General features: G+C 41.6%; 1 protein-coding gene across 2 annotated transcripts; it reads right to left on the bottom strand.

Moving 5' to 3' along the window:
- Positions 1-83: 83 nt before the first annotated feature.
- On the bottom strand, positions 84-25,625 carry LOC149323268 (neuronal acetylcholine receptor subunit beta-3). 2 transcript variants are annotated; one of them, XM_089488675.1, is made up of 7 exons: positions 25,585-25,625; positions 24,620-24,731; positions 16,962-17,113; positions 13,659-13,703; positions 4,734-4,843; positions 3,344-4,217; positions 84-361 (listed from the first exon to the last, which is right to left on the bottom strand). In XM_089488675.1, the coding sequence occupies exons 2-7, from the start codon at positions 24,672-24,674 to the stop codon at positions 227-229; spliced, it is 1,371 nt and encodes a 456-aa protein (XP_089344801.1). In that variant the 5' UTR covers positions 24,675-24,731; positions 25,585-25,625; the 3' UTR covers positions 84-226. The 2 variants fall into 2 exon arrangements, with proteins under 2 accessions (XP_089344801.1, XP_089344802.1); XM_089488676.1 differs by lacking the exon at positions 25,585-25,625 and having other exon boundaries at positions 278-556; positions 24,620-25,049.
- Positions 25,626-28,000: the final 2,375 nt, after the last annotated feature.

Raw genomic sequence — 28,000 nt, 5'->3', positions numbered from 1 at the left:
TTATTTTTTGGCTTCGGCCCTCCAGTTGTCTGAGGGACAGCAACCCGGCCCCCGGCTCAAAAAGGTTGCCTACTCCTGGTGTACACTCATCAACACAAATTTTCTGCAATTTGCAGTTACACTTTGAGTCTTCTCTGTAGGCATTTGAATGTTAGCTAATCATCAACTTTGGCACTCTGCTTCCATCCTTCCTTCAGCAGATTCTCACATAAGGAGAAATGGTGATCTACACACCACTGCGCAACCACGCCTTCAAAGCAGGAGTAAATATAAGAACAGAGCCCAACACAGATACTACCAAAAATAGCCACAGGAAGATGCGATCAAGGACCTGAGCAACAAACTTCCAGTCTTGTACAACCTAGAAAAGAAAATGGTAGCCATTTTTATTTTATTCCAGGACTGGACAATTTGTGACCTTCCAGATCTTGTTAGATTGTAGTTCTCAGCATTCTTCACCATGGACTTTGCTGGCTAAGGCTGCTAGGAACTGCAGTTCATCGTCATCTGGAGGCCCACACAATCATGATAAATATCATGTTGAGATTTTTAAATACTGAAAAAGTGGAGTTGAAAATATTTTTAATTGCAAGTATATTTAAAAGAATTGGATTTGTGTTGTAGATAAGTGGTCTCAGTTTGTGGTTGCCCAGTTCAAGACCCACCTTATGGCTCCCTAGTCCCTTCTGGTTTGGCTGCCCTTTCTGCTCATCTGGATATGTGGCTCAGGCATAATACTGATATACGGCATCTGAGATGCTCATAAGTGAGTGACTGGGTGCTATTTACATATGCATTGTTTTCAGGGCAGCCATCAGCCAGCTACACTGCAATAGCACTTGTGAAACATTTTAAGGTTCAGTTTGATTATCTATGGACTAAATTCCATTTTGGATCAAATGAATTAAACATAGGTGTCAATGGGCCAATTTCTCAGGGATTCAATCGATCTACTCAACTTGGGATAAAGAAGTGGATTTAGGCCTCATTGCCATTATGTCCGTATGAGTGATTTACATGTATATACTCATGTATAAGGCTAGAAATTTTAGTCAACAAAATTGACCCCCAAAAAACTGAGTCCACTTATCCACAGGTCAATGAAAGAACTGTACTTTAACACACACACACACACTCACATACATATATATATGGACCATCCCCTGGTGAAAGGTAAGAGTGTAATCTAACCTGGAAGCCCTGATCCCCCCCTCTCTACTCTCTCATCCAGTCTTTAGTGTGAACACAAACTGTTGTACCTGCTAAAATTTTGTAAGTTCTTTGGCAATGTTTTCCTTTGCTTCATCCTTCAGATCCTTTGTTACATGCCCCTAGGTTTTATACTTGACTTATCCATGAGTCATATAAAAAAATCTATAATTTTGGCCCTTAAATCTGCCCTCAATGTATATATGAGGTCGACTTACAGTTGAGTATATACATACTTCTTACCATTCCTGATGTAACTATGCAGCATCAGCCACTTAACAGATGTAAAGTGTATATAGTGTACTACTATTTCCTAAATCAGGTCTGGGCAACTATGGCGGGGGGAGCAAATCTCATCCCTCCACACAGACCCTGTATGTTGTATGCAGGTCATACAACATACATTCTGACATGGTATCACTTCTTACTGACATCTTGGGCCAATTTGAGCTGTTTTTCAAGGACATGGTGGATGTTGGTGGCCTCTGGAGGAAACAATAATTAAATTGGGGTTGGTGGGGGGCTTCATGGTCTGAAAAATGGGGTTCAGGAAGCTGTATGCTCACACTTCCCAACCCTGACCTAAATCAATGACAAGAAAGTAATCTTTAAATTATATAAACTATGCCTTTCTGCAAATTGCAATCTAGTCTGCTACTGCTGTAAGTTAACATACAGTCATCTCTCCATATCCATGAACTTCTTTATCCACTGATTCAATCATCCATGGCTTGAAAATATTCCCCAAAAATATAAATTCCAAAAAGCAAACTTTGATTTTGTCATTTTATATAAAGGCCACCATTTTAGAATGCCATTATATTTAATGGGACTTGAGAATCCACAGATTTTGGTAGCCACAGGGGGTCCTGGAACCAAAACCCCAATGGACACCAAGGGCTCACTGGAATTTAGTGATGAAATTTCCATCATTGGTCAAAAAAGTGTGAAGATGTATCAGGGAAAACTTTAGTAAAAATCAATAATTTAAATTAGGGTGTTCTCCTGGTAATTTAACTCAATGACTTAAACAGTCTTGACTGAGATCATTCCACTGTGTTGCTCCAACAGACTAGACTTCCTTATAGTTACCGCTGCTTTTTCCTGCTCTGTAAAGCAGTCTTTACTCCACCTGTACTAAGGATCTGATTAATTCTAATCCCCTCATTTGTAGTGATAAGCACTGATGGCAATTTGAATCAGCTGTTTAAGGCAGAAAAGCCCACTTAGGCTGCTGCCACGTGGCAAAAATAAAGCACTTTGACCCCACTTTAACTGACATGGCTCAATGCTATGGAGTTCTTGGATTTGTAGTTTGGTGGGGCACCAGAGCTCTCTGACCAGGAAGGCTAAATATCTCACAATGCTACAAATCCCGGTAGCGGCCTTAGAGACATGAAATGTATTAATTCACATATATGGAGCCATGAAATATCAAACACTTGATGGCAGATTCAGGAGCTCTATTAGCTTTATCCTGTTTGGGGTGGGGGGGTTCAAAATCAACATGGGGTTATGGTTCTGTAATGAATTTTGGCCAGTTTCTAATGGATGATCTAAGGCTAGTCTTGGGATGGACAGCACGTGTTCCCTCCCAGATTGTGCAGCTCCTATTATGATTCTCACAGCCACCAAGCCTACCAAATTCAATGACACTGTGACTACATTTTTACTTTAAAACCATCAACATGGGTAGCTCCCACCTTGTTTTAAAGCAGATGTTTATCCTGGAAGTATGATTTAAGACAAATTGCCAATTTCCCATGCACTGATTTTTTCCTTTCCCTGCTGCCACACCAGCATATTTTAGCAGCAGTGGAAAGAAGCCTAACCCTGACTGTATGTGGGGGGCACCTGGTTCAGATGGATTAAAGTTGCCCACCCGTTGACCAAGTAGATTCAGGACTCAGAAAATCTTGGCTTGATCCTGCAACACGCTTCTTAAATTATTAAACAAGAAGTGCTTTCAAAAGATCGCTTTACACTGTTCAGTTATGCCTTAACAACGGCAAGATCCTGAGCGTGCATGCTTGTTTTCTAAATTTAAAATCCATTAGCAGACCATAGTGATTCTAATCTGAAAAGGATAGACTGTGCAAAGGTGTAGTCAGCCCATGCTTGATCTCTGACTTACCTGCCTGATAAAGTGTTCTTTTTTAACATGCCTAGAGATGTATTTGATGGAATCCGCAGCCTTTTCCAAAAATGCAATCACGACTTTTTCTCCATCTTTGAATTGTTTGTGTTTATGTTTCCTCGCCGGCTTTTGTTTCAGCGTTCCTTCGGGATCGGAAAATGTGTAGCGATCGACATGCCCTTTCATGCAGAGCAGCCTTGGAAGTTTCTGAAGGAAAAGTCTTTTTACCCAGGGAGCCATTGGATGATAGGTTGAGGAAGAGCGATGATGCACATTAATTACAAAAACAGTGACGATGATGGAGAGGGTTACAAAAATCATGATGAACAACAAGTACTCGCCAATCAAGGGTATGACTTTGGAAGAGGAAGGGATGATTTCTTCAATGACTAAGAGAAAAACGGTGAGGGAGACCAGAACAGAGGTTGAGAGTGATAGTTTCTCTCCCTCATCGGAAGGCAAGTAAAAAACCAGCACGGTTAAAAAAGACAATCCAAGGCATGGGATTATTAAAAAAAGAGTGTAAAAGAGTGGCAGGCGTCTCAAAACAAAGGAATAGGTAATGAAAGGGTAGGAATACAGTCCGTCTTTTCGATTTCCTTTCATTCCCTTTGCATTTAGGATTTCCCATTCCCCATTGTCAAAGAAGTCTGTCCTGTCTACATTTTCATCTACTAGGATTAAGTCAACCATGTTGCCATCGTACGTCCACGATCCAAATTTCATTGAGCAATTCTGCCTATCGAATGGGAAGAAGGTCACGTCCATAGTGCAGGAACTTTTGTAACTGGCTGGAGGAGTCCAGACCACTATCCCATTGTATTTGACAATGGCTTTTGTCATCAGTGAACCTTCAAAGCGCCCATCAGCACTGGAAAAGGGAGGCAGGAAGAATAATAGGTTTTGAATGTGTTTCAAGATAGCTAATTCCATTTCTTTTAACATTATGGTTATTCTTTCCCTAGCTTTGACAAGTGGTTTGAGTAATGGACTTTGGAGACCAGAGTTCAAATCCCCACTCAACCATGGAAATGGGCAAGTCACTCTATCTCAGCCTCAGAGGAAGGCAAAGGCAAACCCCTGCCCCTGAACAAATCTTGCCAAGAAAACCCCATGAGATTTTAATCTTAGGGTCACCATAAATCAGAAACCACTTGAAGACACACCACAACAAGCAGCATCTTTGGTAATAGCAGATAGGCATCCTGTTATAAACAATCTGTAATAAATTATATTAAGCTTCATTAACCTTTAATATCTATCCCTTCTGAACTCAACCATGCAGGTATTCTTGTGTGTCTGTGCTCTAGGAACTCAGAAAGAATGGATAGCAAAGCTTGAAGATACCCAACAAATACAGGTTTTGGTGCAAGAGTCTTATACTCACTTTTCAAACAAAACAATGTCTGGAAGCCAGAGAGATTCAGATGGGACTCGAATGGCAGTGATGCCACCATAGTCTTCAGGATTCCAGCACAATTTGTGGTCAATCCACTCCTGCAGTAATCCAAAATAGCAGTTGAGTTACAGTTTTACAATTACAGTAGACAGCCACAGATATTGCTTAGTACATGGAAATACGGTTAAAAAGTCATGCAAGGCAAATAAATAAATAAATAGCAATTTATACATGATGAATCATCTATGTGACTCAAACCAACCAGCAGACTTCTTTATTTTTTTAGAAATGCGGGTGGTTAACTAAAGCAGCCTTCCCAACTTAGAACTCTTCAAACGTATTTGGTCTGCAATTCCCATAATCCTCTTGAAACATGTGAAGGATTGTGGATATTGTAGCCCAAATGCATCTGGATGGTGCATGTGTACCAGATGGGACAAATGCACCAAGATATTACAAGGTTTTTTTTTATGTAGTTCTCAGGGTCTCTAAAATATCTAGTAACATTTGTGTTGCCTCTGGCTATTTTCTGGCAATTTCTGGCACCAGCTGCCACATTTTATTCCTACCTTTAAGTGGATTTCGTTTTAATACTGAGACATATCAGAACAATATGTTCTCTCCTCTTCTTTCCTTTAATTTTTTTAGAATTATAGTGCTAAAGCTTATCAGTGAAATAGCACTTCTACACTAAGTTTTTTGAGTCTACAAATGTAGAGAGGAGAAAATTTGCCCTTCATTCAATAGAACCACCTCAGCAGATGGTAAAAAAAACCCTTAAAGAATCCCAATGAAGATCCAAGAAATCATTACAAACATAAACGCACACACAAAATGGCACTAGTGGGTGCAGAGGTAACAACAGCTGCATCAACAGTGCAGAAACAATCCAGTTTGATACCACTTTAACTGCCATTCAGTGGTATAGAATTCTGGAATTTATAGTTTTGTGATACATTTTACCTTCTCTGTCAGAGATCTTTGGTGCCACAATAAACTACAATTCCCAGAATTTCACAGCATTGTGCCACAGCAGTTAAAGCAGCATCAAACTGGATTATTTCTGCAGTGTGGATGCAGCCAACAATAGGCAAAATTTAACAAACCCCAAGAAGCTGTATCACTAGAATTTATCATAGAATCATAGAATCGTAGAGTTGGAAGAGACCAGAAGGGCCATCCAGTCCAACCCCCTGCCATGCAGGAAATCTAAATCAAAGCATCCCCGACAGATGGCCATCCAGCCTCTCTTTAAAGACCTCCAAGGAAGGAGACTCCACAACTCTCCGAGGAAGAAGTGTGTTCCACTGTCGAACAGCCCTTACTGTCAGGAAGCTCCTCCTAATGTTGAGGTGGAATCTCTTTTCCTGTAGCTTGCATCCATTGCTCCGGGTCCTGTTCTCTGGAGCAGCAGAAAACAAGCTTGTTCCCTCCTAAATATGACATCCCTTCAAGTATTTAAACAGGACTATAATATCATCTCATAACCTTCTCTTCTCCAGGCTAAATATCCCCAGCTCCCTGAGTCGTTCCTCATAGGATATGGTTTCCAGACCCTTCCCCATTTTAATCACCCTCCTTTGGAGATGCTCCAGTTTCTCAATGTCTTTTTTGAATTGTGGTGCCAACCTGGACACAATATTCTAGGTGGGGTCTGACAAAAGCAGAACACATTGACACTATTACTTCCCTTGATCAAGACATTATACTTTTATTGATGCAGCCTAAAATTGCATTGGCCGTTTTAGCTGCCACATCACACTGTTGACTCATGTTCAACTTGTGGTCTGATTGGACTCCTAGATCCCTTTCACGTGTAGTCTCATTCATCCAGGTGTCCCCCATCCTATATCTGTGTTGAATTTCATTTTGTTAGCTTTGGCCCAGCTTTCTAATTATTCAGGTCATATTGAATGTTGATCCTGTCCTCTGGAGTATTAGCTATTCCTCCTAATTTGGTGTCATCTGCAAATTTGATGAGTATGTCCCCAATTCTGTCATCCAGGTCATTGATAAAGATGTTGAATAACACTGGGCCCAGGACAGAGCCCTGTGGGACCCCACTGGTCACTTCTCTCCAGGCTGAAAAAGAGTCATTGTTGAGCACCCTTTGGGTTCGGCCAGTCAACCAGTTACAAATCCATGGTAACAGTTACTTTGTCTAGCCCACATTTTACAAGCTTGTTTGCAAGAATGTCATGGGGAACCTTGTCAAAAGCCTTACTGAAATCAAGATATACTATATCCACAGCATTCCCTTCATCTACCAAGCTGGTAATTTTATCAAAGAAAGAGATCAGATTTGTCTGGCATGACTTGTTTCTCTGAAACCCATGTTGACTTTTTGTGATTATGGCATTGCCATATGTTCACAGACTCTCTGTTTAATGATCTGCTCCAGAATCTTTCCTGGTATTGATGTCAGACTAACTGGAGGATAATTGTTGGGATCCTCTTTTTTCCCCTTTTTGAAGATGGGGACAATGTTTGTCCTCCTCCAGTCTGCTGGGACTTCCTCTTGAAATATCTGAGGGACTGTGTTGTTGTAGCCCAAATGCATCTGGATGATGCTTGTGTACCAGATGGTTTTTTATGCTTTTTTAATGCTTTTTTAGACCACTCTATTACAAAGATAAACTTGACCTTTGGGAAACAAGCAGTGTTAACTGCAGCTCCCTTCACAAACTGTAAGGCACAGAAAACCACCAATGCAATGGGGCTTTTGAGGACAGGGAGGTGTTGCATTAAGAGTCGCAAGTGTGTGCGTGTTGAAGGTGCCTTTAAAAGCAGCTTGATCTCTGCAAACATTCGTAGAAGATAATAATTATTTCTGCCTCGTCCAAAGTCTCCTGTGTTTATTTCTAGAGATTTAGCTGCCCTTAAAGCAAAACAACAGCTGGCCAAATTGCTTTCTTTTTTCCCTGGTCATCTGACAGGCTAATGTTGCCTTCATACTGCAGCGCGTGAGTCAAACTGTCTCAGCATGGCAACTTGCTTACAGTAATAGAAAGAAAAGAGAGTACCTCTCCATTTATATGTATTATTTATACGTTTTTAGGTTGCCCCCTGGGAAGGCAAACGAAGAACAAGCGTGCTACTTAAAATCAATGCCAGCAATGAAAGCATCTTCTTGTAGAGAATTCAGGCACAGGGCTCTTACAAAAGCCAAGTCCCTCTTTGCATCTCCAGCACACGCCATTTTGAGTAGCTAGGGATTTTTCAAACAACCCTCTCTTTGCATTGCACTTGTATCGTGCATTGCAAAAATGAAATAGAATTACATACGTACACCTCTTTTGCTTGCTTCAGCAGCTTGCAAGACAAACAGTGAAAGATGAGAAATAGCCAGGGGCCCTTTCACACTACAGAATTATAACAGTATTATTTCACTTTAACCATCATGGTTCTGTCCTGGAGAATCCTGGGATTTGCAGTTTACAGTTCTGATCTGAAGAGCTCTAGTGCCTCATCAAACTACAGACCCCAGGATTCCACAAGATGAATTCAAGGCAGTTAAGTGATATAACTGTGTGATATAAAAGAGCTACTCATTTATTTACATTTGCTGTGTTTGCTTTCCCTTGGTAGCTTTGCCCTTTTCTTTGGATTTCCCCCCTTTATTTACAAATAAATCCCATGCCCCACTGTCTTAAATGTTTGACAGAACCCATTTCCACCCACCCACCATTCTTCTGCTTGTAACACACTCACAAAAGATCCCTCCCCAATACACACATTTTTTTAAAAAAGAAAGATTGCCAGTTTGGGATCATCTTAGGCCTTAAGTTTCTGGATCAAAACTTGAGACCTAGGTACAGTTTCTGGTGATGTCATTAAGCACTGTGCATGAAGTACAAACCACAGTTGCTCACAGCTTCCCACTGCAACACACACACACAACACACACAAATCTTAACTAAAGGAGATGATCCCAGATCCAAGTAAAATGAGGGAATTCTTCTTTCTTCGGGGGACATCAGATAAGGAACAGTTAATCTAGCCTACTTGCTTCTAGCCAGAAGGTGGATGCAGAGCAGATTGGAGGGTGAGACCTGGTGCAATAATGATTGGGAGGGCAGGAAGAAGATAGCTTTGGCCCAGTACAGATGGGCAAAATGTGTCGTGGCAGCGGTGGTACTAGGGTTAGGGAACACACACCATGCAGATACTCCCTAACCCTAGTACGTACTAGCAGTGTCAAAATGGCAGCGTCCTGTCTACATGGGCACCTCCATTTTGGCACGATGGATGCTTAGCATCCGCACATCACGGCGCACTTGTGACGTCACGAGTGCGCCATTGGTGCACTCAGGCATCACAAGTGTGCCAGAAAAAGAACCCGCTTTTTGCGGGTTCTTTTTTTGCTGGCAGGAAACCACACGGTTTATCCGCTGTGGCGTCCCGCTGGCGGAAAAGGAGGCGCTGGCAGACCGCCCTTTTTGGGCAGTCTGTATCCCACCTAAGAGACTAAACAGACTGTCCAAAAGAGCCAGCATCGGGGTGGAGTGGGGGCATGGCAGCCACACGCCCTGACTCCACCCCCAAGCTGCCATCACACCACCCACCTGACTGCACAGCGGGCAGAGTTAGGATGCTCCTTTGGCATCTCGTTCAGACACCGCATGCCAAAAAGAGTTCTGAAAAGTGGCATTGCCACAGCAAAGGTGCCCTTTTTCCACTCCCAAAAGGAGTGGCTTTTTGCTGCTTCTTTTGGAGCCAGAAAAATGCCAGATTGGGGCCGCGGCGTGCAGTTGCTGCAGCCCCAATTTGGCACTCAAAGGCAAGGCACTCCTTTGGGGTTGCCTGCTTTGCCCCTTAGTACATAGACCCCTGGAGAATGAAAAGTGGAAACACAGGGCTTACATTTTGAACCACATGGGGAGGCAGGCAGAAGATACTTGGGGTACAATCTGGAGTACAGAAATTACGTGGGGGAAAGGGTTAAGTCTCCCTCCCTCAGTTCCTCTCCACTTAAATCTCCACCTTCAAATGATATTTTTAAAGCCATATTGGGGCTCTGTATCACAGATTTGCACATCATGTATAGTTGGACATTTAGCTTCTTAATTTCATTTAGTGAATCCTAGTTAAGCTGCTCTGTATGATGTACTAAAATATTCTTCCTCCTCTTTGATGCTTATACGCTTCAGATACTAATAATCAATTACAGTCTGCAAGCAAGTGATGCATGCTTAATCCTTTCCACTACTTTTCCTTATGCCACTTTCTCCAAGCCCTCTGAATTTGTTTGTGTGCCCTTCTGTATAGGTGAGTTCACCCACATCATTAGCCTCAGAAGATAGGAAAAAGCGCGACAGAGTACTGCAAGTAAATACTTAAACTGTTTTAATTGTTCACTGGTTCCATGTTTAATTTTTAAAACATATATTTTAAGATTTGCTAAATTATTTTGTATTGCTTTAAATTTAAATAGTTCAAATTTGTTTTTAAATCAGAATTTCACTTTATACCCCCCCACCTTAGATCCTTCAATATAGGTCAAACATTTTAACAAAAAGTACTAAGTATGGTTCTATCCTGTGCCAAAAATTCTTCTCAGTATGTGGACCTAGACATTCCTAGGACTGTGGTTTTCCAAGCAAGGTAAGCCAAAGCCTGCTGAAAGCCTCTCTCATTTATCATCAGATCTACAGAACAGGAGCTAGTGGCATCACAAAGGGAGAGGGGTGCAGACCGCACTAGGTGACACTATCAGAGGGGGTGACACTGGGAAGCAATGAGGCATCCCAAGACACCTTCCCCAGAAAGAAAGAGGGTGTTTTCTGCTCCCTGTTGCAGGGGGTGAGAACAGGGGGTAAATCCACATACCTTTCTCTCAGCTCCTCCCTCCTGCAGCCTCCCTTTCTCCATCTATGTGGCTCCTTTCCACTGTTGTTCCATATGGAGCAGACTGTTTGCTGTTTCTTCCTCTTTCCTTGAGGGTGGAGATCTGTTTGTCATTTTTAAAAATGGTGCTAGCTGAGGGGGGCATCTCATCTTTGTTATGTTGGCTGGGGTGGTAGTAGGATGCTGGGTTCCTCAGAGTTATCTGCACCTCAATCACAGGAGATCTATGGGGTAACACCATGAGTTACTGCCCTGGAGTAGTGATGCCACTGACAGGAGCTCTGACCTGTTTTGCATTTGACCACCCTACAGCAGCCCAACTGGGAAAAAAGAAACAGAGCAGCACAACCTGCAGCCAAGGGCTTCCGACTGTGCACCCATGTAACACAGGAATAAGATACAGTTAGTCATCGTTGGGTTGTTGGTTTTCTTTATGTCTTTCTGCATTGAAAGACTTATTATACTGCCTATCACTCCTGTGCCCTCCAAGAGAAAATTAATAGTCCCCAAGGTCTGCTTTGGCCTGCTTTGCCAAGAGTTAAGCAAAAGGCACTTTTACATGCCTGATCCTGCTATACAAGTCATTCAGAAAGAGGGTTTTTTCAGTGGCCCATCTTATCTCCAACTCAGCAAGCCTACAGCCAGAAATGTGGGAGTGTGGTGTGCAGGCTTTATTACCTAGAGCCTTATCACACAAGCCTATTGGCACACATCATTGCACTTGAAAAAGGCTTTCACATTGGAAAGCTAGCAAGAAGACAAATGAACTAAGGCTAGTTCAGTGGCCTTAGTTTTTATATTTCCCTTTTTGCATTTGGATTTTAAAAACAGTCTTTACCTTATTCTCTGCACTCCCTCTTCTTTCCCATGATACGGTGGTCTTGCCAGTGAACATCTACACATCCAAAATAGACAGACAGACAGACAGACAGACAGACAGACAGACAGACAGACAGACGCAACACTCTCACTCACTCTCTCTCTCTCTCTCTCTCATCAAATTATCACACGAGGACTATCTACAGTTTAATAGCACTATTCTAACATTATTTAGCAATAATGATACAATGGTGAAATAGCAACATTTACTTTCACACAGTGTCACAATAATGGGGCATTAACAGCTCACGAATGGTAAAACAGTGCTTTCACATTCCGCACGTCAGCAGCTTTTAGCATTGGTGTCCCGTTTTTCTCTCGCCGCTAAGGAACTCTCTTGGGACTCACAAGTGTGACACAGGAAGTGATTCTGCTGAATGGCACACTGGGGAACTGGGGGATTCAATTTATTACTGGAAGGTTTAATCACAGACTCCCAGTAGCACTATTGAAATGTGCCGTTCACACATTGGTGATAGCGCTAATGAAGCGCTATTGGCAAGCCATTAATATTTTTGTTGTTAATCAGAAGTTGCACTAGCATGACACTTTGATAACAGGACAAGTACAGTATGTGCACAACGTTGTGTGAAAATGTTCCTGCAATCATGCAAACATGACTGGAGCATAATACTTTTCTCCTGTTCCTTACCCCCATGAGATAATCTCCTCTCTCTCTCTCTCTCACACACACACACACAGACAACCTGAAAGCTACAATTGTGTTATTGTACTGTTCTGATACCCCACTACAAATCATGTCTCATGATTACTGATCACCCAAGACAGTTACTGAAAGATAGATCAAGGAAGAGTATTCTGTTAGAAAGCCAAACACACACCAGTGGCATCGCCAGGTGGGTACAGGGGTGCGACCTGCACTGGGTGACACCCAGTTGTGCCCTCCCAGCTTTGCTGCTGCAGCAGAGACCTTCTTATGAGGAGACCTCTGCTGCATCAGCAAAGGAGAGGGCTGAGTGTGCCCTTTTGGCTGCTGTTGCCTCATCCCCTGGCAGCAGGTGACACTGGGGTGGGGGACGCCACTGACACACACCATATTTTACCACATATATCATTTTTCTAATGCTTTTTCCTTAGGCCTATTGCTTTCCTAGGCCTATTCCTTCTGCTTTTGTATATTTTGAAGAGTGAGTATATGTGTGTGCGTGTAGGGCTTATTTTCAATTCATAGCATAATAGCAGTATTGAAGTACAGTATTGTGATTCCTATTCTGTAGTGGTTTGCAGTGTTATCTTCCAACGGAATTGATGGTTACTGTCCTATTGAAAAGTAAATACAACACACTGTCCGAAGTGAAGTAAGCCTTGAGATAAATTGTAACAAAATTCAGTTATTCAGTGTTATTCTATTGACATTATTTAAGGTAGCTTTAGATTAGGCATTTTCATTTTCATTTTCATAACAGTTGGAAGTGTCACATGTTTCCCAATTCAGTCACTGTAGGGCAGAAGTAGGCTGCTTTCTTACTGAAACATTTGGTAGTAGAATATTGCCTGTCTCTCTGTGTCCCCCTTTATCTTCTTATGTAAAAACGCAGAATAATAATAATAATAATTTGTTTTATTTATATACCGCTATTCCAAAGATCATAGCGGTGAACAGCAAGTAAGCTAATTAGCAAGTAAGCTAATTTGCCCCCAACAGTCTGGGTACTCATTTTAGCGACCTCCTCGGAAGGATGCAAGCCTGAGTCGAGCTTGGGCCCTTTTGCTGGTCTTGAACTCGCAACCTTGTGGTTTCGAGTGAATGGCTGCAGTACAGGCATTTAACCACTGCGCCACCAGGGCTCCTAATGACTTAAGAAAGCACCAACTGAAATTTCAGGGAAGCGGTTGACATTCTCCCATCTCTCAGACTCTAGCCCTGCTTCACCTCTATCTCCAGCAAGCAACGGACATCCTTGGTTGCTGCTGTAGTCCAACACATCTGGGAAGTACTGTATTGGTGAAGGCTGCTCAAAGAAGCTCAAATAGCACAGCAGTCAAGACAGAGGCTGCATCCATACTGCAGAAAATAATCCAGTTTGACACCACTTTAATGGGTTTGGGAACCTCTGTCTCCGTACAGTTATTAAATCTTTACAGACATCATCAAAATACCAGACTCGTGGCAAAGACATTCACGACAAAACTGTTTAAAATTATACAGTGCCATTTATATTTTACCTGTTTCAGCCACACATTAGTTGTCATCAGCTGATTCTTCTCATCCTATGGAGAGGTAGGTAAAAAGAGAAGCAGACCTCGTCAATTTCTTCTAATAAAATAAAATAAATACAACTTTTATTTCTACCCCGCTTTTTGTCAAAACAATCAAAGTGGCTTACAATATTAAAAATAATACAACAATATATACAAAATATTGCCCTCTTAAAAAGAGAATTAAACAATTAAGATTTAAAATTACATAAAGACAATTACAATTAAAACAATTAAAACAATAACAGCGGGCAGAATCATCACATCTATGTGTGTGTGTGTGTGGGGTATTTACATGGCCGAGTAGTTTATTCTGAGAAGACCTGCCGGAAGAGATCTGTTTTAACAGCTTTCTTGAAGCTATCTAAATTAGTAATTTGACTTCTGAAGAAAACAAAACCTCCCAACATCCCCCTCAGCCTAAGAGAAAACAATTCTTTCAGAATTGTACAGGGCATCCAGAAGAATTCCTATAGATAGCTGTTATGTAAACTATCTAATCCCTTCATTCAGAAATGTAGCTGTGTTAGTCTGGTATATCAGTATTCAAAGGAATCTTGTAGCACCTTTGAGACTGTGTGAAAGAAATTGTTGCATACACTTTTGTAGACTTGGTCTACTTCCTCAGATGCACAGTTAGTCTCAAAGGTGCTACAAGAGCCGCAATCCCTTAAGGATACACTTACTTTGGCTAACATTGCCATTTGCATTTAATGGTGAGAAGAGAAGTATAAACCTACTTAGAAATCACTAAGCCAGCTCTTCCGCTTGAGTTATAACCCCTGGGAGCTATTCTTGAGCCTTTTATAGCCGCATGATTGAAAGGAACCCAGCTGTTCTGTTTTGTCTTTCAGCATGGTTATTGGGGATTCCAGTTCTTGAAACCTCATAGCCCAGTGCTGGTAAGAACCACATGAGCTATCTAGGGCCAACTGTGCTGACAACTAGGTCTTCCTTAAGCACAGAAAAGAATAGGGGTGAGCAACATTGCCCTCTGCAAGTGACAAACAGTATAATGTCTCCGGATCTGGCTGGGCAGGGGCTTCACTGAGCATTGCAAGTGTTCCTGCCACTGTTCTTTTTTGCTTTTAGTTGTTGTAACAGTAAATCTCCTTTCCTTCCCTGCACAAGCTCTGTTCTCTTTACCCCCATCCTAAGCTTACTAGGCCTAGCTGTACATTGGAAAATATGGGAGAGGGGATGGTGGCATGGTTACCCAATAATAATTCTGTCCATCCTTTCAGTCCACAAAGTTCTAGCATTGCAGTCATTTAAAGCTTCAGATGAGTCTTTGGCCCTTATCACACGGAGGATTTTGCAGCTCTGATCTGAAGCCACTGCGGGTCCAACCATGCGAAGTCACATTAAAACATGATGTATTATTTCACATGATTGCTTTCTATGGGAGGTCGTTCCGAGGTGGATCTACAGTTAATCCAAAATGACTCCTGATTTTTGTGAATTCGGTAACAAACAAATTCACAAAAATTGTTTCCAAGCTCACTTTGATTTCAATCCGAATTGGTCTGGTGTTGAATGCAACTTTGCTTCCATTCTGGTACACCCCCCCAAACCTCCAAGGTCCCACATTTCCCATTATGCTGCGCTGCAATTTTACTCCATTTGCTTCCGGTATTCCTTCAAGAACAGAGGCTGCATAATATTTCAATAATAATAATAATAATAATAATAATAATGATGATGATGGAGAACAAGGCACTGCAAAATAATAATAACAATAAGTTATTAGTTTGCTGAGGCACCAGAACTCTCTGGCAGAGAAGGCTCAATGTCTCACGACACTACAGTTCCCAGAATTCCACAGCACTGAGCCAGGACAGTTAAAGTGGAGTCAAACCGAATTATTTCCCCAGTGCGGATGCAGCCTGAGAGAAGGCAACTGTTACAAAGGAAAGGAGAGTGGATTGCATTCAGGGAAGTGGTACTTTAGGGAGCATACAAAATACAGTTTAGGCATCCAAAGAAAAGGAGGCAGGCAAAGTTCCCAAGGGAATGCAAACACAACAAATGTAAGTGTTCTAGATGTGAACCATTTTCAGTGTCTCACTCTCTGCAATGCTAACATTGGGTACTAGAGGAAAAATGTATTGGGGGAGGGGGCAGAATTCTTATTGGAGGCATTGCCCTCATTTCGAAAAAGTTGGGTGGGAACCATTTCTGTCTCAATGCTTTTTGGTAAGGTCAGCAGGGAGAGGACTGGGGACAATGGCATCCCAGACTATGGTGTCACTGAGGGCAGGGTGGGCTTCGGAAACAGAAGGGGCAGGGCTTTCAGAAGGAGGTGGCGGGCAGGCTCAGGTGGGCCAAGCACATGCTCCCCCTACACCTCCCTGCCACAGCTCAGTTTTCCTCAAGGCAGAACCAAGTGGCAGCAAAGAGCTGGGCCGCAGCAAAGAGCCAAGGAAAATCGAGCCGCAGCAGAGGTGAGGGGAGGACTGGGTGTCACCCCTCTTTGGGTTGTCACCCTGTGCACTCTGAACCCCAGTGATGCCACTGGGAGGAGATGCATTTTAATGAGGTTTTACATCACAGATGATGAAATGGCACCTGTCCAAGGATATTGGCAGTTGAGGGAAAGCACAAACCTTTGAGATGCTTCTGAGAGACAGGTTTTTCAAAGCCTGGATGCAACATGAGGCTTTTGTCTGTTCATGAGTCACCTTGCTTTTGTCTCTGACTCTCATGAGGCAGGCCATGAGGATGCTGGTGGAGCTGGACAATGGAGTCCAGGCTCCCAGCTATCCAGAAACATCAAGGACTAAAAATCCCACCTGAGCTGTGAGTAAGATCAGGTAAGGTCAGGTTCTTGTACCGTGAACATATCAGTGGCGTCAGGATTTTGATTTGATTTACTGGTTTGAATGAAATGGTTGTACTCTGTAACTTACACTTTTTTCTGTTTGTGCCTGGAGGACAAGTTGGTCCTTCATGTACTTTTCTTTAAAGTACTCTACCTCTTTGCACTCTTCTTTGGGTGCCTTAGCTTGGTGAGTTCCTGACTGGGTTTGCAAATACAAGTGGAATCCCTGGCAATGTCCCAATACATTGCTAATGTGTAATAGGTTCATTGGGGGTGGCAGCAGCAAGGTTTGTTTTTAGATAAAATCATGTGGTCTCAAGGGGTCTCATACAGCTCAGCAGGAGTAGAGGGGACTGTAGAGAACCTTCACAGACTTGTTGTCTCTGGCCCTGGCCTAATTCAGCCCTGATGGAAGAAGCAGCAGCTTCTGGATTAGATGAAAGACCTACCACATCTACCAGTTGGGAGATCTTCAATCCAAAGTACACCTTTATGGTATCATTGGAATGTCTCACCGGTCTGATCCACTTCTGATACCCATGAAATAAGTGCCGCAAAAGAGCATCTTCGTTCTCAGCAAATGAGCTGAACACAGTAAAAGCTGAATTGGAGGGGCGGGAGAGAGAAGAGGGAAAATGTGGATCAATACAGAGATACTTGTACCACCGAGTAAAATCAAAACATGAGGCAAAAGTCTGCTTTTCAACCAATAAGACAGATGGGGGGGGGGGGGGACCAACAGGGTGGCAGTGTCATGGATCTTCCTTTACTAATCCCATTGGAACTGCACCATGTGTGACCTGGGACTTTATCACACGGGGAACATCAGGGGGTTAAACAGCAATTATCCCATGAAAATTGCTCCATCACAAACATGATGTCGTGATTAAAGTGCCATTATTCCAGGAATAAACAGGCAATAAACAGCAACAAACCATTCATGGGGAAATCCCATGAATGATTTGTTGCTGTTTGTCGCCTGTTTATTCCTGGGATAAAGACTCTTTAATGTGTGTGAAAATGTTAATCACGATTGCACAATTTTCATGGGATAATCGCTGTTTAAACCCCCGATTTTCCCCGTGTGATAAAGTCCCTGAAGAAAATGCATGTAAGGGCAGTTTAAAATACTTGTGATTTAATTGCTATTGCAGGCATGAAGAATAGGGCACTGTGGGAATTAAAATGGTGGTTCACTGTCTTGGAATTAAAGCAAAAGTATAAGTGGACAACCGGTTTGACAGAAGGGGGGTACCTATACAAACAGGAAGGAAAAGGTTGCACCAGTAAATGCGGAAAACATGTAAGACCTGCCCATGGCAAATAGAATTTTGACAGATTTTTCTCAGAGTACTTGTCCAAAACATACTGTTTCTTTTGCTATTTCCAGCTAGAAGCAACTTTTGCTAAAGGGAAAGGGAAAGGATTTCTCAATTCTTATATAGTATTTCAAACCACATCGTAATGCTGCCTCTACGTCAAGCAGGTGTATAGAAGAGGGGAAAAAACAGGAGGTGATCCTGGTTGCACTTGCCTAAATTCCCTAATACACTGTTCACAGCTGTGCACTATGGAGCACTTCCCCTGCTCTAAGGAACACTTACACATCACTGATCAAAGCCTGGAAAGTTACTTCCAAGCAGGATGAATATAGCAACATGCTGAAGTCATCCATATTTGAGTATTGGTACAGTCAGAGGTTGGAAGTAACATATTAAAAGTAACATTACTCATATAACACATTGGTGTTGTTATTTTTTTAAAGATAGTAACAGATAGAACTTTTTTGATTTCTAATGAAATCAATATAAACATTTTTAATTGCATAACCTTATTTATTTGGGGAAAGGATTGAACGTGTGGTGACCTTTTTTAGTTTTTTAATTACAGGTATAAACATACTACTAGGACTCTCAAGATCAGAGTTCAAATCCCAGCTTGGTCATGGAAACCTACCGGGTGACCTTGGGCAAGTCCCACTCTCTCAGCCTCAGAGGATGGTAATGGCAAACCTCCTCTGAAGAAACTGGCCAAGAAGACCCCATGATAGAGTTGCCTTAGGGTCGCCATAAGTTGGAAATGACTTGAAAGCACACAACAACATAACACTAGCATTAGTTCTTCATTGTATTATTGAGTGCTCATAAGTAGTAACTGATGTATTAATCATAAAACTCCAATGAATAAGTAACATTTTTTAAAGTATTGGACAGGATGAATGTCTCGTTTCTAAACCCCCATAAGGCAAACTAAGGATGCATCTACACTGCAGAATTAATGCAGTTTAAAACCACTTTAACTGTCATGGCTCAGTGCTATGGAATTCTGGGACTTGCAGTTTTGTGATATATTTAGCATTTTCTGACAAAGAGCTCTCTGGTGCCACAACAAACTACAAATACCAGAATCTCATACAATGACAGTTAAAGTGGTGTAAAACTGCTTTAATTCTTCAGTGTGGCAGCAACCTAAGTGATCTAAGAATATGCTCCAATTGTAACATGCATGGTTCAGTTTTGGCAGAATCCATTATGCCACTACATTATGAATAGCAAATACTAGGTCTAGTGCATTTGGTGTTTGAAAGAATACTAGTATGGCTAATTATATCCAAACCTGGTATGGAAGTACTTGGGTATAATTTTATGATTCCAAACTGGATCAGGATTAAATGGTGTAAAGATAAAGAGGAAGAAAAATGAGGCAGGAAAAGAGAGCTTATCTCATAAGCCATATAAAATGAAGAAATGTGTTTGAATTATGTCATTTGATGTAATAATTGTACAGAGTTGGATAATTTTTAAAAAACGTATTAAATGTATTAGAGAAGCATCCCCAAGGCACTAATCCTTTGGTTAAAAAATAAATTGATGGGGGAGAGAAGAGAAAAAAGATGACTGTCCTGTGCTGATAACAGTGTTTTAGTAATTAAAAGGCACAAAAAAAGATAGAGAAAACGACAATAAATGCCCTTAACATTCTCTTCTGTTTCACAGACTTTAACAGTGAGTGGGTCCGAGAATAGCTATTCAGTGCTGGCAGTGTCCTGCCTTAAACAGAAATCTAAAATGGAGTTCAAGGAAGGTTTTTAGCCTGGTAGTAAGCAGTAGGTAGGCTAATAATGTCATCTGCAATGTTTTCGCCAGAATTTTACAAATGACTAACTATTAAAAATCCAGTGTTATATACATGGATAAATCGGTCTGTCTTGAAATTATTACCCCACTGTGCTATTCACCACACCAGAATGTCTGACATGGAAAAAGACTGTGGTATTGTGCTAATGGATATTGTTTAATAAGCCAGAAGGGCAGATCCATTAATTCTGTTAAAACTTCTATCTGGTGGTACAACATATGCTGTTCGTTGAGAGAATTGCAGTGAGTCTTTACCAGAGTGGATTTCCCAGCAGAAAAAGCAGAACTGCTATAATTAGCAAAAGTGGAAATGTTAATAATAGTAATAATAATAGCAATTAGAATTTATTTCCACCCTACAGTGAAAAAAATATAAGAAGTTGTACAGATTATACCAAAGACCTATATATTCAGTAATTTGTTTCCTCAGTGGCTCGATCCATATGGAAAGCTCAGAAGCAGGTTATGATTGCAAGGATCTGTTTCCAAGGAACTTATATTCAGAGGGATGTTGTCTCTGATATTGCAGATCAAGAGTAGACAATGTGGGGCCTAGATGCCAATTCCATGCAACCCTTGCCCTTCCCCAGTCCCCAACCAATGCTCCAACATTTCTTTTATCAATTGTTTTTATTTAAAGTGGCCAAAAAGAGGGGGCAGATTTGCTTTCTAATTTCATGGAGGAGTACCCAAAAAACAAAAAGAATTGCCCTCAAAATTGCCTGAAGTGATTTCTTTTTTCTGGGATGTCACTTCCAGCTCCCATTAATGGCAGCCATGTAGGTTGTCTGTGTTTGGAAAGAACCAAAAATCACTCTCCACCAATGACTTGCTCTCCTATTTTCTCCTATTGGAGAAAAGAAGCAGGAAAATATCTATATTATATGAGATTTATTAAAACGAGAGCTGGAACAAGAAACTATCAAAGAATCAGTGCTAAAATGGAGCCAGCTTACACACCATAACATAGAAGAAGAGTACTGCGAAAGATCATGGAACAAGACATACAAGTTTATCCTATGCCAAAATGTTAAAGAAAATTATTATAAAATGCTATATATGTGGCACCTAACACTAGTGAAACTTGCTAAAATATGCAGACAATCAGATGTTAAATGTTGGAAATTTCAAGAGCAAAAGGACTACTAGTTTCCTATGTGGTGGAACAGTAAGTTAACCAGAAATTATTGGAAAAGAATTCATTTGGCCTTGATGGAAATCCTTGGAAATACTTTCCCCATGAAACCAGCACTTTACCTTTTAAATATGACGCATGTGATAGGTAAAGAAATAGAGAGAAAATACTGGAAACCAACATTATATATGATCACCACCACATTATATATGCCCCAAAATTGAAACTTAATCAGATTTTTTCAACTGAAGAATGGCTAGCCAAGCTGATGGACATGAGGGAATTAGACAGACTTTCACAAAGAATGGATGAAAATGTACAAATAATAATTGAAAATGACTGGGATTTAATAATAAAATATTGGAGAAGGAAACATAAAAGAACTCAACTCTAAACCAATCTAACATATACAGATAATGGAGACTATATCATCTCACATTATTTGGGGGGAAACTGGTGGGGGGATGTTATTCTAGAAGAGAAAAGAACATTTCACCAAGGAAATTAAGGAAGCTTTCTGGGATATCACTTCCAGCTCCCATTAATGGCAGTCATGTGGGTTATGTGGGTTTGGAAGCAGCCAGAAATCACCATGCAGAAGATGACTACATTCTCACTCCTGTTGTAGTAATAAATAGATATTATGGCCAGTAGTCATTGGTACATACTGTCCAACTGTCCTGATCTGGCAAGAAAAAATTAATCCTCTGCCATCCCACTTTTTCAGCTGCTTTTAAATGCCCCGGTTTCTCTTTCCCTCCACTTTCCCCTTTGTCCTCAGCTTACTTCAGTGGTCGCAAATGGATTTCAATGTGCAAAAGTAGTTTGCCTTCAATTATCTCAGCTGGAGGGAGCAGAGTCTTGCCCTTCCCAGTAGGCTCAGGAAAAAGGACTCTCTCCTAGTTTGTGCTGAAGGTTCCTCGCTTTTTCCATCTTAACCACACTCGGACGTTGCTTGGCCATGCGTGTCCTGTGACATGTTGTGAGGACACGCTGGTAGCCTTATCCTCCAAATGAGAACTGACAAAAATATCTCTGAAGTGGAAAACTGCTTCCACAATAATGGAAACGTTACTGATAATTTTCAGAATTTACTGAAATTGCACCCGTAGCTCAAATCTCACCTCTGCCATTACCTCACCAGGAGGCCGAGAAAAATCATTATTTCTCTACTTCAGTCTCTCCCTCAGGCTGACTACATAATAGTAACATACTTACAGGTTTTCTGGAAATAAGGGATTACAGAGATAATGTATTAGAGGTGTTTGAAGTCATTAAAAATGCACAATAACTGTGAAGTGTTGTCACGATGAGAACCAGTGTGTTATAGTGGTTTGAGTGTTGGACAAGGACCCTGGAAGACCAGGGTTCAAATCCCCACTCCAGCATGGAAACCCACAGGGTGATCTTGGGCCAGTCACACACTTTCAGCCTCAGATGGCAGCCTATGAACAAATTTTGCCAAGAAAGCCCTGTGATATAAGTTAAATGTTGCCTCTAGTATATGTCTAGAAAAATGTGCAAACAACACAGTCTTTTGCATGTTTATTTATAGACATGTCCCACTAAGTTCAACGGGTTTTACTCAGAAAAATATATATTTAGGATTCCAAACTAAGGGGGTTCTCTGTCACTTCTTGAATTTTTATGTGTTGTATTTTGTAGCTAGGCATTTTAGACCACTGGTGGACAACACAGACTGTGGATCACATGTGGCCCCCATGTGGGACCCCATAGATCCCATGCTTCTAGGGTTCCTAGGGCGGGATACAGACTGCCCAAAAAGGGCGGTCTGCTGCCACCCTGGTTTGCTGCGCGAGGGAGCCGCAGCAGACAAACCGCGCGGCTCCCTCGCACAGCAAAAAGCGGGTTCTTTCTCTGGTGCCACTGTGACGCTGCAAGGCACCAATGGCGCACTTGGGGCGTCACAAAGGTGCTGGGACGTGCGGACGCTACACGTCCGTTACGTCAAAATGGCAGCGCCCGTATGTACAGGGTGCCACCATTTTGATGCCCTCGTCACGTGCGAGGGGCGAGTAGCATCTGGAAGCACCGCCCTTCACACATCACAACAGCACCCCATAGGGCCCGTCTATCCAGCACCAGAATCTCAGGTTCTGGATCCTCTTTTCCAGTTTTCAGGCCTGAGGGAGAAATCTCAGGGTCAGAGCACAGCCTTTAAAATTACACACATCTGTTCTTGGTCCCTTGTTAGTGCAGTTGCATGACAGCAGCTACTATGGAGAGTTTAATGTGGAAAACAACATGTAGAAAATGTAATCTGGCTGGACTACAACTTCAATGTGCTCTTAAAAGTAATGTTTATAAAGGTAAAAACAAAGCAGCAGAAACCTGTCCCCCTTTCAATGCAGAGCTAAAAAACTTGATTTTACCAACCAGAAAAATATTTTCACATTTGCTAGACTTGGTGTTTATTATTTGAATTACATGCGCTGAGCAATTGTGATTGATGTATTATGTCTAAGGACATTGACAGCCCATGTTCCCAGAACTCAGGTTTTGGCCCTGAAATCTCAAGGTCTGGGATGTTCCTGATCTGTCAATTCAACCTGCATCCATCCATATGGGGGAAAAATGGTGGTCTGAGTGATGGACTATGACTCTGGAGGCCAGAGTTCGATTCCCTGCTCAAGCACAAAAACCCACAGGGTGATCTTGGGCAAGTCACATTCTCTCAGCCTCAGAGGATGGCAATGATAATGCCTCTGTGAAGAAACATACCATTGAAAACTCTATGATAGGTTCACTTTAGGCTTGCCATAAGTCAAAAAGACTTGGAGGCACACAACAACAAAAACTCACAGAGGATTGCTCTGTAAGCATTTAGTGCTCTCTTCCTCACAAGCCAATTAAACTTGTAAATGTCTGCTTTTGGGACTTCCTAATGCGCAAGGGGAAACAACAAACAGTATTATATTCTTCCAGACTTTTAGGGGAAACGTGGTGGAAAGGAGGCGAAAGAAAGGAATTAAATCAAATAGAGAACACTTTGGGAAGTTTTGGGAGCTGAACTCACATGTAGCATAAACATTCAGAAGGGGCACTCTGTAAAAGAGAAGAACTGGTGCTTATAATGTTTTACAATTTCTTGTTAAAGCTAGGTGTTTCTACTAACACGCAAAGATCTCATTAATGAAAAGCAAACCCTTCTCACTCACAAACATTTCATCAATGACAGTTGAGGGCTTTGAAAAGAAAGCAACGATGACCCTTGAATTGTATTTACTTCTATCTATCCTTCATTACCCTTGTCTCGCCTTCTCCTTTTCACTGCCTTTCTTCCTCCTTCATCCAAATTTAGGATGCAACTCAATAGGACTTGCTTCTGAGTAGTCAAGCATAGGATAGGGTTGCACTGCAAGACTGTGAGCTACTTTAGGTAGAGATTTGTCTTTTGCAGATGTTTCTCAGCGATGCACTATGTATACCGACTTTGTGAAATAAATTAATAGCATACTCCAGTTGTTTTTATTATGCGTTATGTGCTAAAACGAAAGTGGAGATCGTAATGTCACAATTAACAGAAGTCTTCTCGAAAAGAAGATACTTGGAAGATGAAATACAAGACAGCAGTACTGAAGTGGCTATCAAGTATCGCTTAATGGGTGCATGTTTATGTATGTAAGTGTATATAGCGCTCTCTATATATATGTCCGTGTGTGCAAAAGTGCACACTCACATGCTCATAAGTATGTCAAATAAGTGAGATCCAGTAGATTAATTTTTGCACATACATCGCTGTGTGGTTTGCAAGCAGTCAAAGATCTGTCACATCCCCCCCCCTCCATTTTTAACTTGAAAAAATTGCACTTACCTGAACTGTGAACACAAAGGAGAAGAGAGACTGTAATAACATCTAGCACCCCCATTATCACGGCCACATCTCTCACTGGATTTCTTGGTTTTCATAGGCAAGCCATTTCCATCTGTGAAAGGAGTTACAGCAAAATAATTCTAAACCATGAGGGTTAATAAGCTGGGAGCAGGGAGAATAGCTTTTGAGCCTTATCTTGCACCACTGTGAAGCTTCTTAAAGTACACTTCATTGATTTTCGGTCAGCTGTCACAGGCTGCAAGCCAAAAAGAAAAAGGGAAAAAAAAAACATAACACACAAAAATAATCCCTGGGTCCTAAACTCTGCCTTGTTCATCCGGTAGCCAGGATATTGTTAAAAGTTAAAGTTGTGTGAACATCTGAGACAGAGATAACCAAGTGGGAACCCACATTGCATTGCATGAATGTGTATCCATAGTCTCTGTGCCATATGGTAAGCAATGAGAAACATTTCTCTGCCTTTTCAAATGTCAACAGGAAAACAAACCTTTCAGTCCTCTTTTCAAAAACGTAGGTATGATTATCTATTTCAGTATAAAAAGAAGAAGAAAAGCCATCTTTTTGGCACCTTTCTCCTTTTTTCTTTCAGTCCTCTGTCTTTCAGAAGTATTTCCACCATGAACCAAGTGAAGTAAATCACTTCCATCAACTAGTCAATGTCATAAGAGGGGACTGTTTGCCTGCTTATAAACTTTATCTTTGTAGGCCACTTTTTAAAAAAGGAAATCTTGGAAGGAATTTGGCTGTTTAAGCACAAAGCTTAGAAACGTCCAGGGGTTTATTGCTTGCTCAACTGATGTAGCTGCTCTGATAGCCTTTAGGGATGAAGGACGGGGTATAAATACCATAATAAATAAATAAATAAATAATGTTGGCATAATGGCCATGCTGACTGGAGAATTTTGGGTAATATAATCCAAAAAGGTAAATTTTCAAATATTTACCTAGTACAGGTTTATCTTGTGAGCATGGTTTACACAGAGGTTTTTCTTCATCCAGGGCAGGCTTTCCCAGATTAATTCTGTTGATCAAAAGTATTGCTGGTCACTCTCCCTCTCTCTGTGTGTGTATAAATTTTAAATGATTTTAATATTTTTGCTATATGCATATTTTTGCTACTTTTTATTACACATTAGAGTACTTTGATAAGTTGTATATAATGCCATGTATAATAAGTGACATATAAAACATCCAGCAAGAAGAAATCCAACAAAGACAAAAGTTCTTTAGGTGCAGGTGCCATTTGGCATATCCTCTAACATTTCACAGGTGGAAATCAGGACATATCTGGCCAAGCAACATTGGAGTACAGTCAAGATAGTAGAAGTTATTCAGGAAGAAGAACTCGCAAGCTAGAAGAGGAGAAGCGGCAGCAGTTTACTTTTGCCTGATTCAACTGGGAAATGGCAAGATTCTGCCGCTCTTATCCTCTCCCTCCTGCTGAGTTAACTGAGTTGAAATACTTTTGCACTTTAAACTCAGGCCCCATTCCCACTCACTCATTAGGGTTAGGGTTAGGGTTAGGCTCGGAAAGAAGTTTCCACTATCCTTTACCTTGATCGATGCAATCTGCCCCTCTGAAGTTCACATTTGCAGTACTGCTTTAAAATGGAGCCTCCTTTGTTGTCAATCAAATTCACTTCCTCTTTCGTCAAAGGTGACATATCTTACAACCATTGGCCAACCAAATGGATGCTTTCCCCCCTCCTTTAAAAAAAAAACTGGCGGCAGTGTGAGCATATTCTGTCAACTTGTCAAATTTAAAAACCTCCAGGTGTGTTCGTGTGTTGTGTGTATTTGGGTCATTACAGATTATGGCAACCCTAAAACGACCCCATCTTGGGGTTTTCTTGGCAAGATTGGTTCTGAAGAGATTTGTCATTGCCTATCCCCTGAGAGAGTGTGACTCCCCCAAAGTCATGGGTTTCCATAGCCTTCCCTCTGAATGCCAGCCTCTAGCTTCCCCTTCGCTTCCAGCCCAGCATTTCTTCCTCTTTGGAACCTCTTCCCTTCCCTTCCCTTCCCTTCCAGCCCAATGCCACCTCCAAAGCAATTGCCCCCCCCCCCCCAATGCCAGCCCCTTCCCTTCCAGCCCAAAACATGTGCATAATCTGTCACAATAATGATAATAATAATAATAATAATAATAATAATAAATTTCGCTTGCAGGGGAGGCCACCTCAGAATGCCATCTCTGCATCGTCTTTCTTTGCTTTCCCTCCAATTGCCACCCCAGAATGCCATCTCTCCTTACATACACATATGCAGCAAAAGCATTCACACATTGTGTCAATTTGCCAAATTTAAAAGGGAACACAAGCATTCGCATATTCTGTCTCACACACACAAAAAAATAACTTAAAACAAATGCCGCCTGCAAAGCGACTGGTGCAAGAGGGGAGGCATGTTCCACCCACTGCCCACCCTCTGACCTAAATCCCTCCCCTGAACTTGACCCAATCATGACCAGGGGGGCCAAGTTCACATTTGCCGGCAGCAGGGAAGAAATGGGTTTTCCTAAAAGACACTGGAAATAATCCACTTTCGGAAAAACCGCTCTAAAGGGGATTTGCCCTGGATTGGGTGTGCAAGACCTTAATTCTGATGTGTTTAAACCAGTGCCAATGGGAACTTCCCACTTTTAATCTGGGTTACAATTTGGTACAAAAGGTAGTCTGAATGGCCCATCAGTTTGCAGCAGTTGAAGTGAGCCAGAGATAAAGGGGGAAAATGGCAGGAGGAGAGACAAACTGAAATGTTTTAAAGGCAGCTGGAAAATGCAGTGGCAGGGGATTAAACACAACTGTCTCTGCCACATCAGGACAGTTGAAGGGTATGATAAGAGAGGGAGGCCAATTGGTCCTGTGAGACAGGGCACTACAAAGTTTAGGTGAGAAGATCCTCTCTGTTGTTTCTGCCAAAGAAGGTCACATACTGGTCAGACATACAACAGGATCTCTTGTGATGCTCTTAGGGAGTGGGAGAAATCACACCTTGAAAGTGTGATGGATCTCCGAGTTCCCCTCCCACTTCTGCTGAATAGGATGAGACCCCCCTGAGACCACCTTAAATGAGCTAAGCTGCCACCGCCTACTGAATTAGTCTCCCTTTTTTCTTGTAACTCAGTAGTAAGTTACTTTGAGTTACTTTCCGTCTCTCATACTGCAAAGACTTTCCTCCCCATCAACCCTGGAGAGGAGATGAAACTGAGCAAAAGGTACATGAAAAAAGGGTGTGAGAGAGGGAGTACTTCCAAGAAAACATTTGTATTCTAAATAAATCAATAAATAAATAAGAAATCTCCATAACAAAATGATATCTCTTATGTGAGGGATACCTTTTCCCCAGGCATATTTAGCG

This window comes from Sceloporus occidentalis, unplaced genomic scaffold (genome assembly GCF_023333645.1).
Source record: "Sceloporus occidentalis isolate IW3139 unplaced genomic scaffold, rSceOcc1.0.p SCAF_1, whole genome shotgun sequence".
In the NCBI taxonomy this organism is placed as follows: Eukaryota; Metazoa; Chordata; class Lepidosauria; order Squamata; family Phrynosomatidae; genus Sceloporus; species Sceloporus occidentalis.
This window is presented reverse-complemented; position numbering and strand designations above follow the sequence as displayed.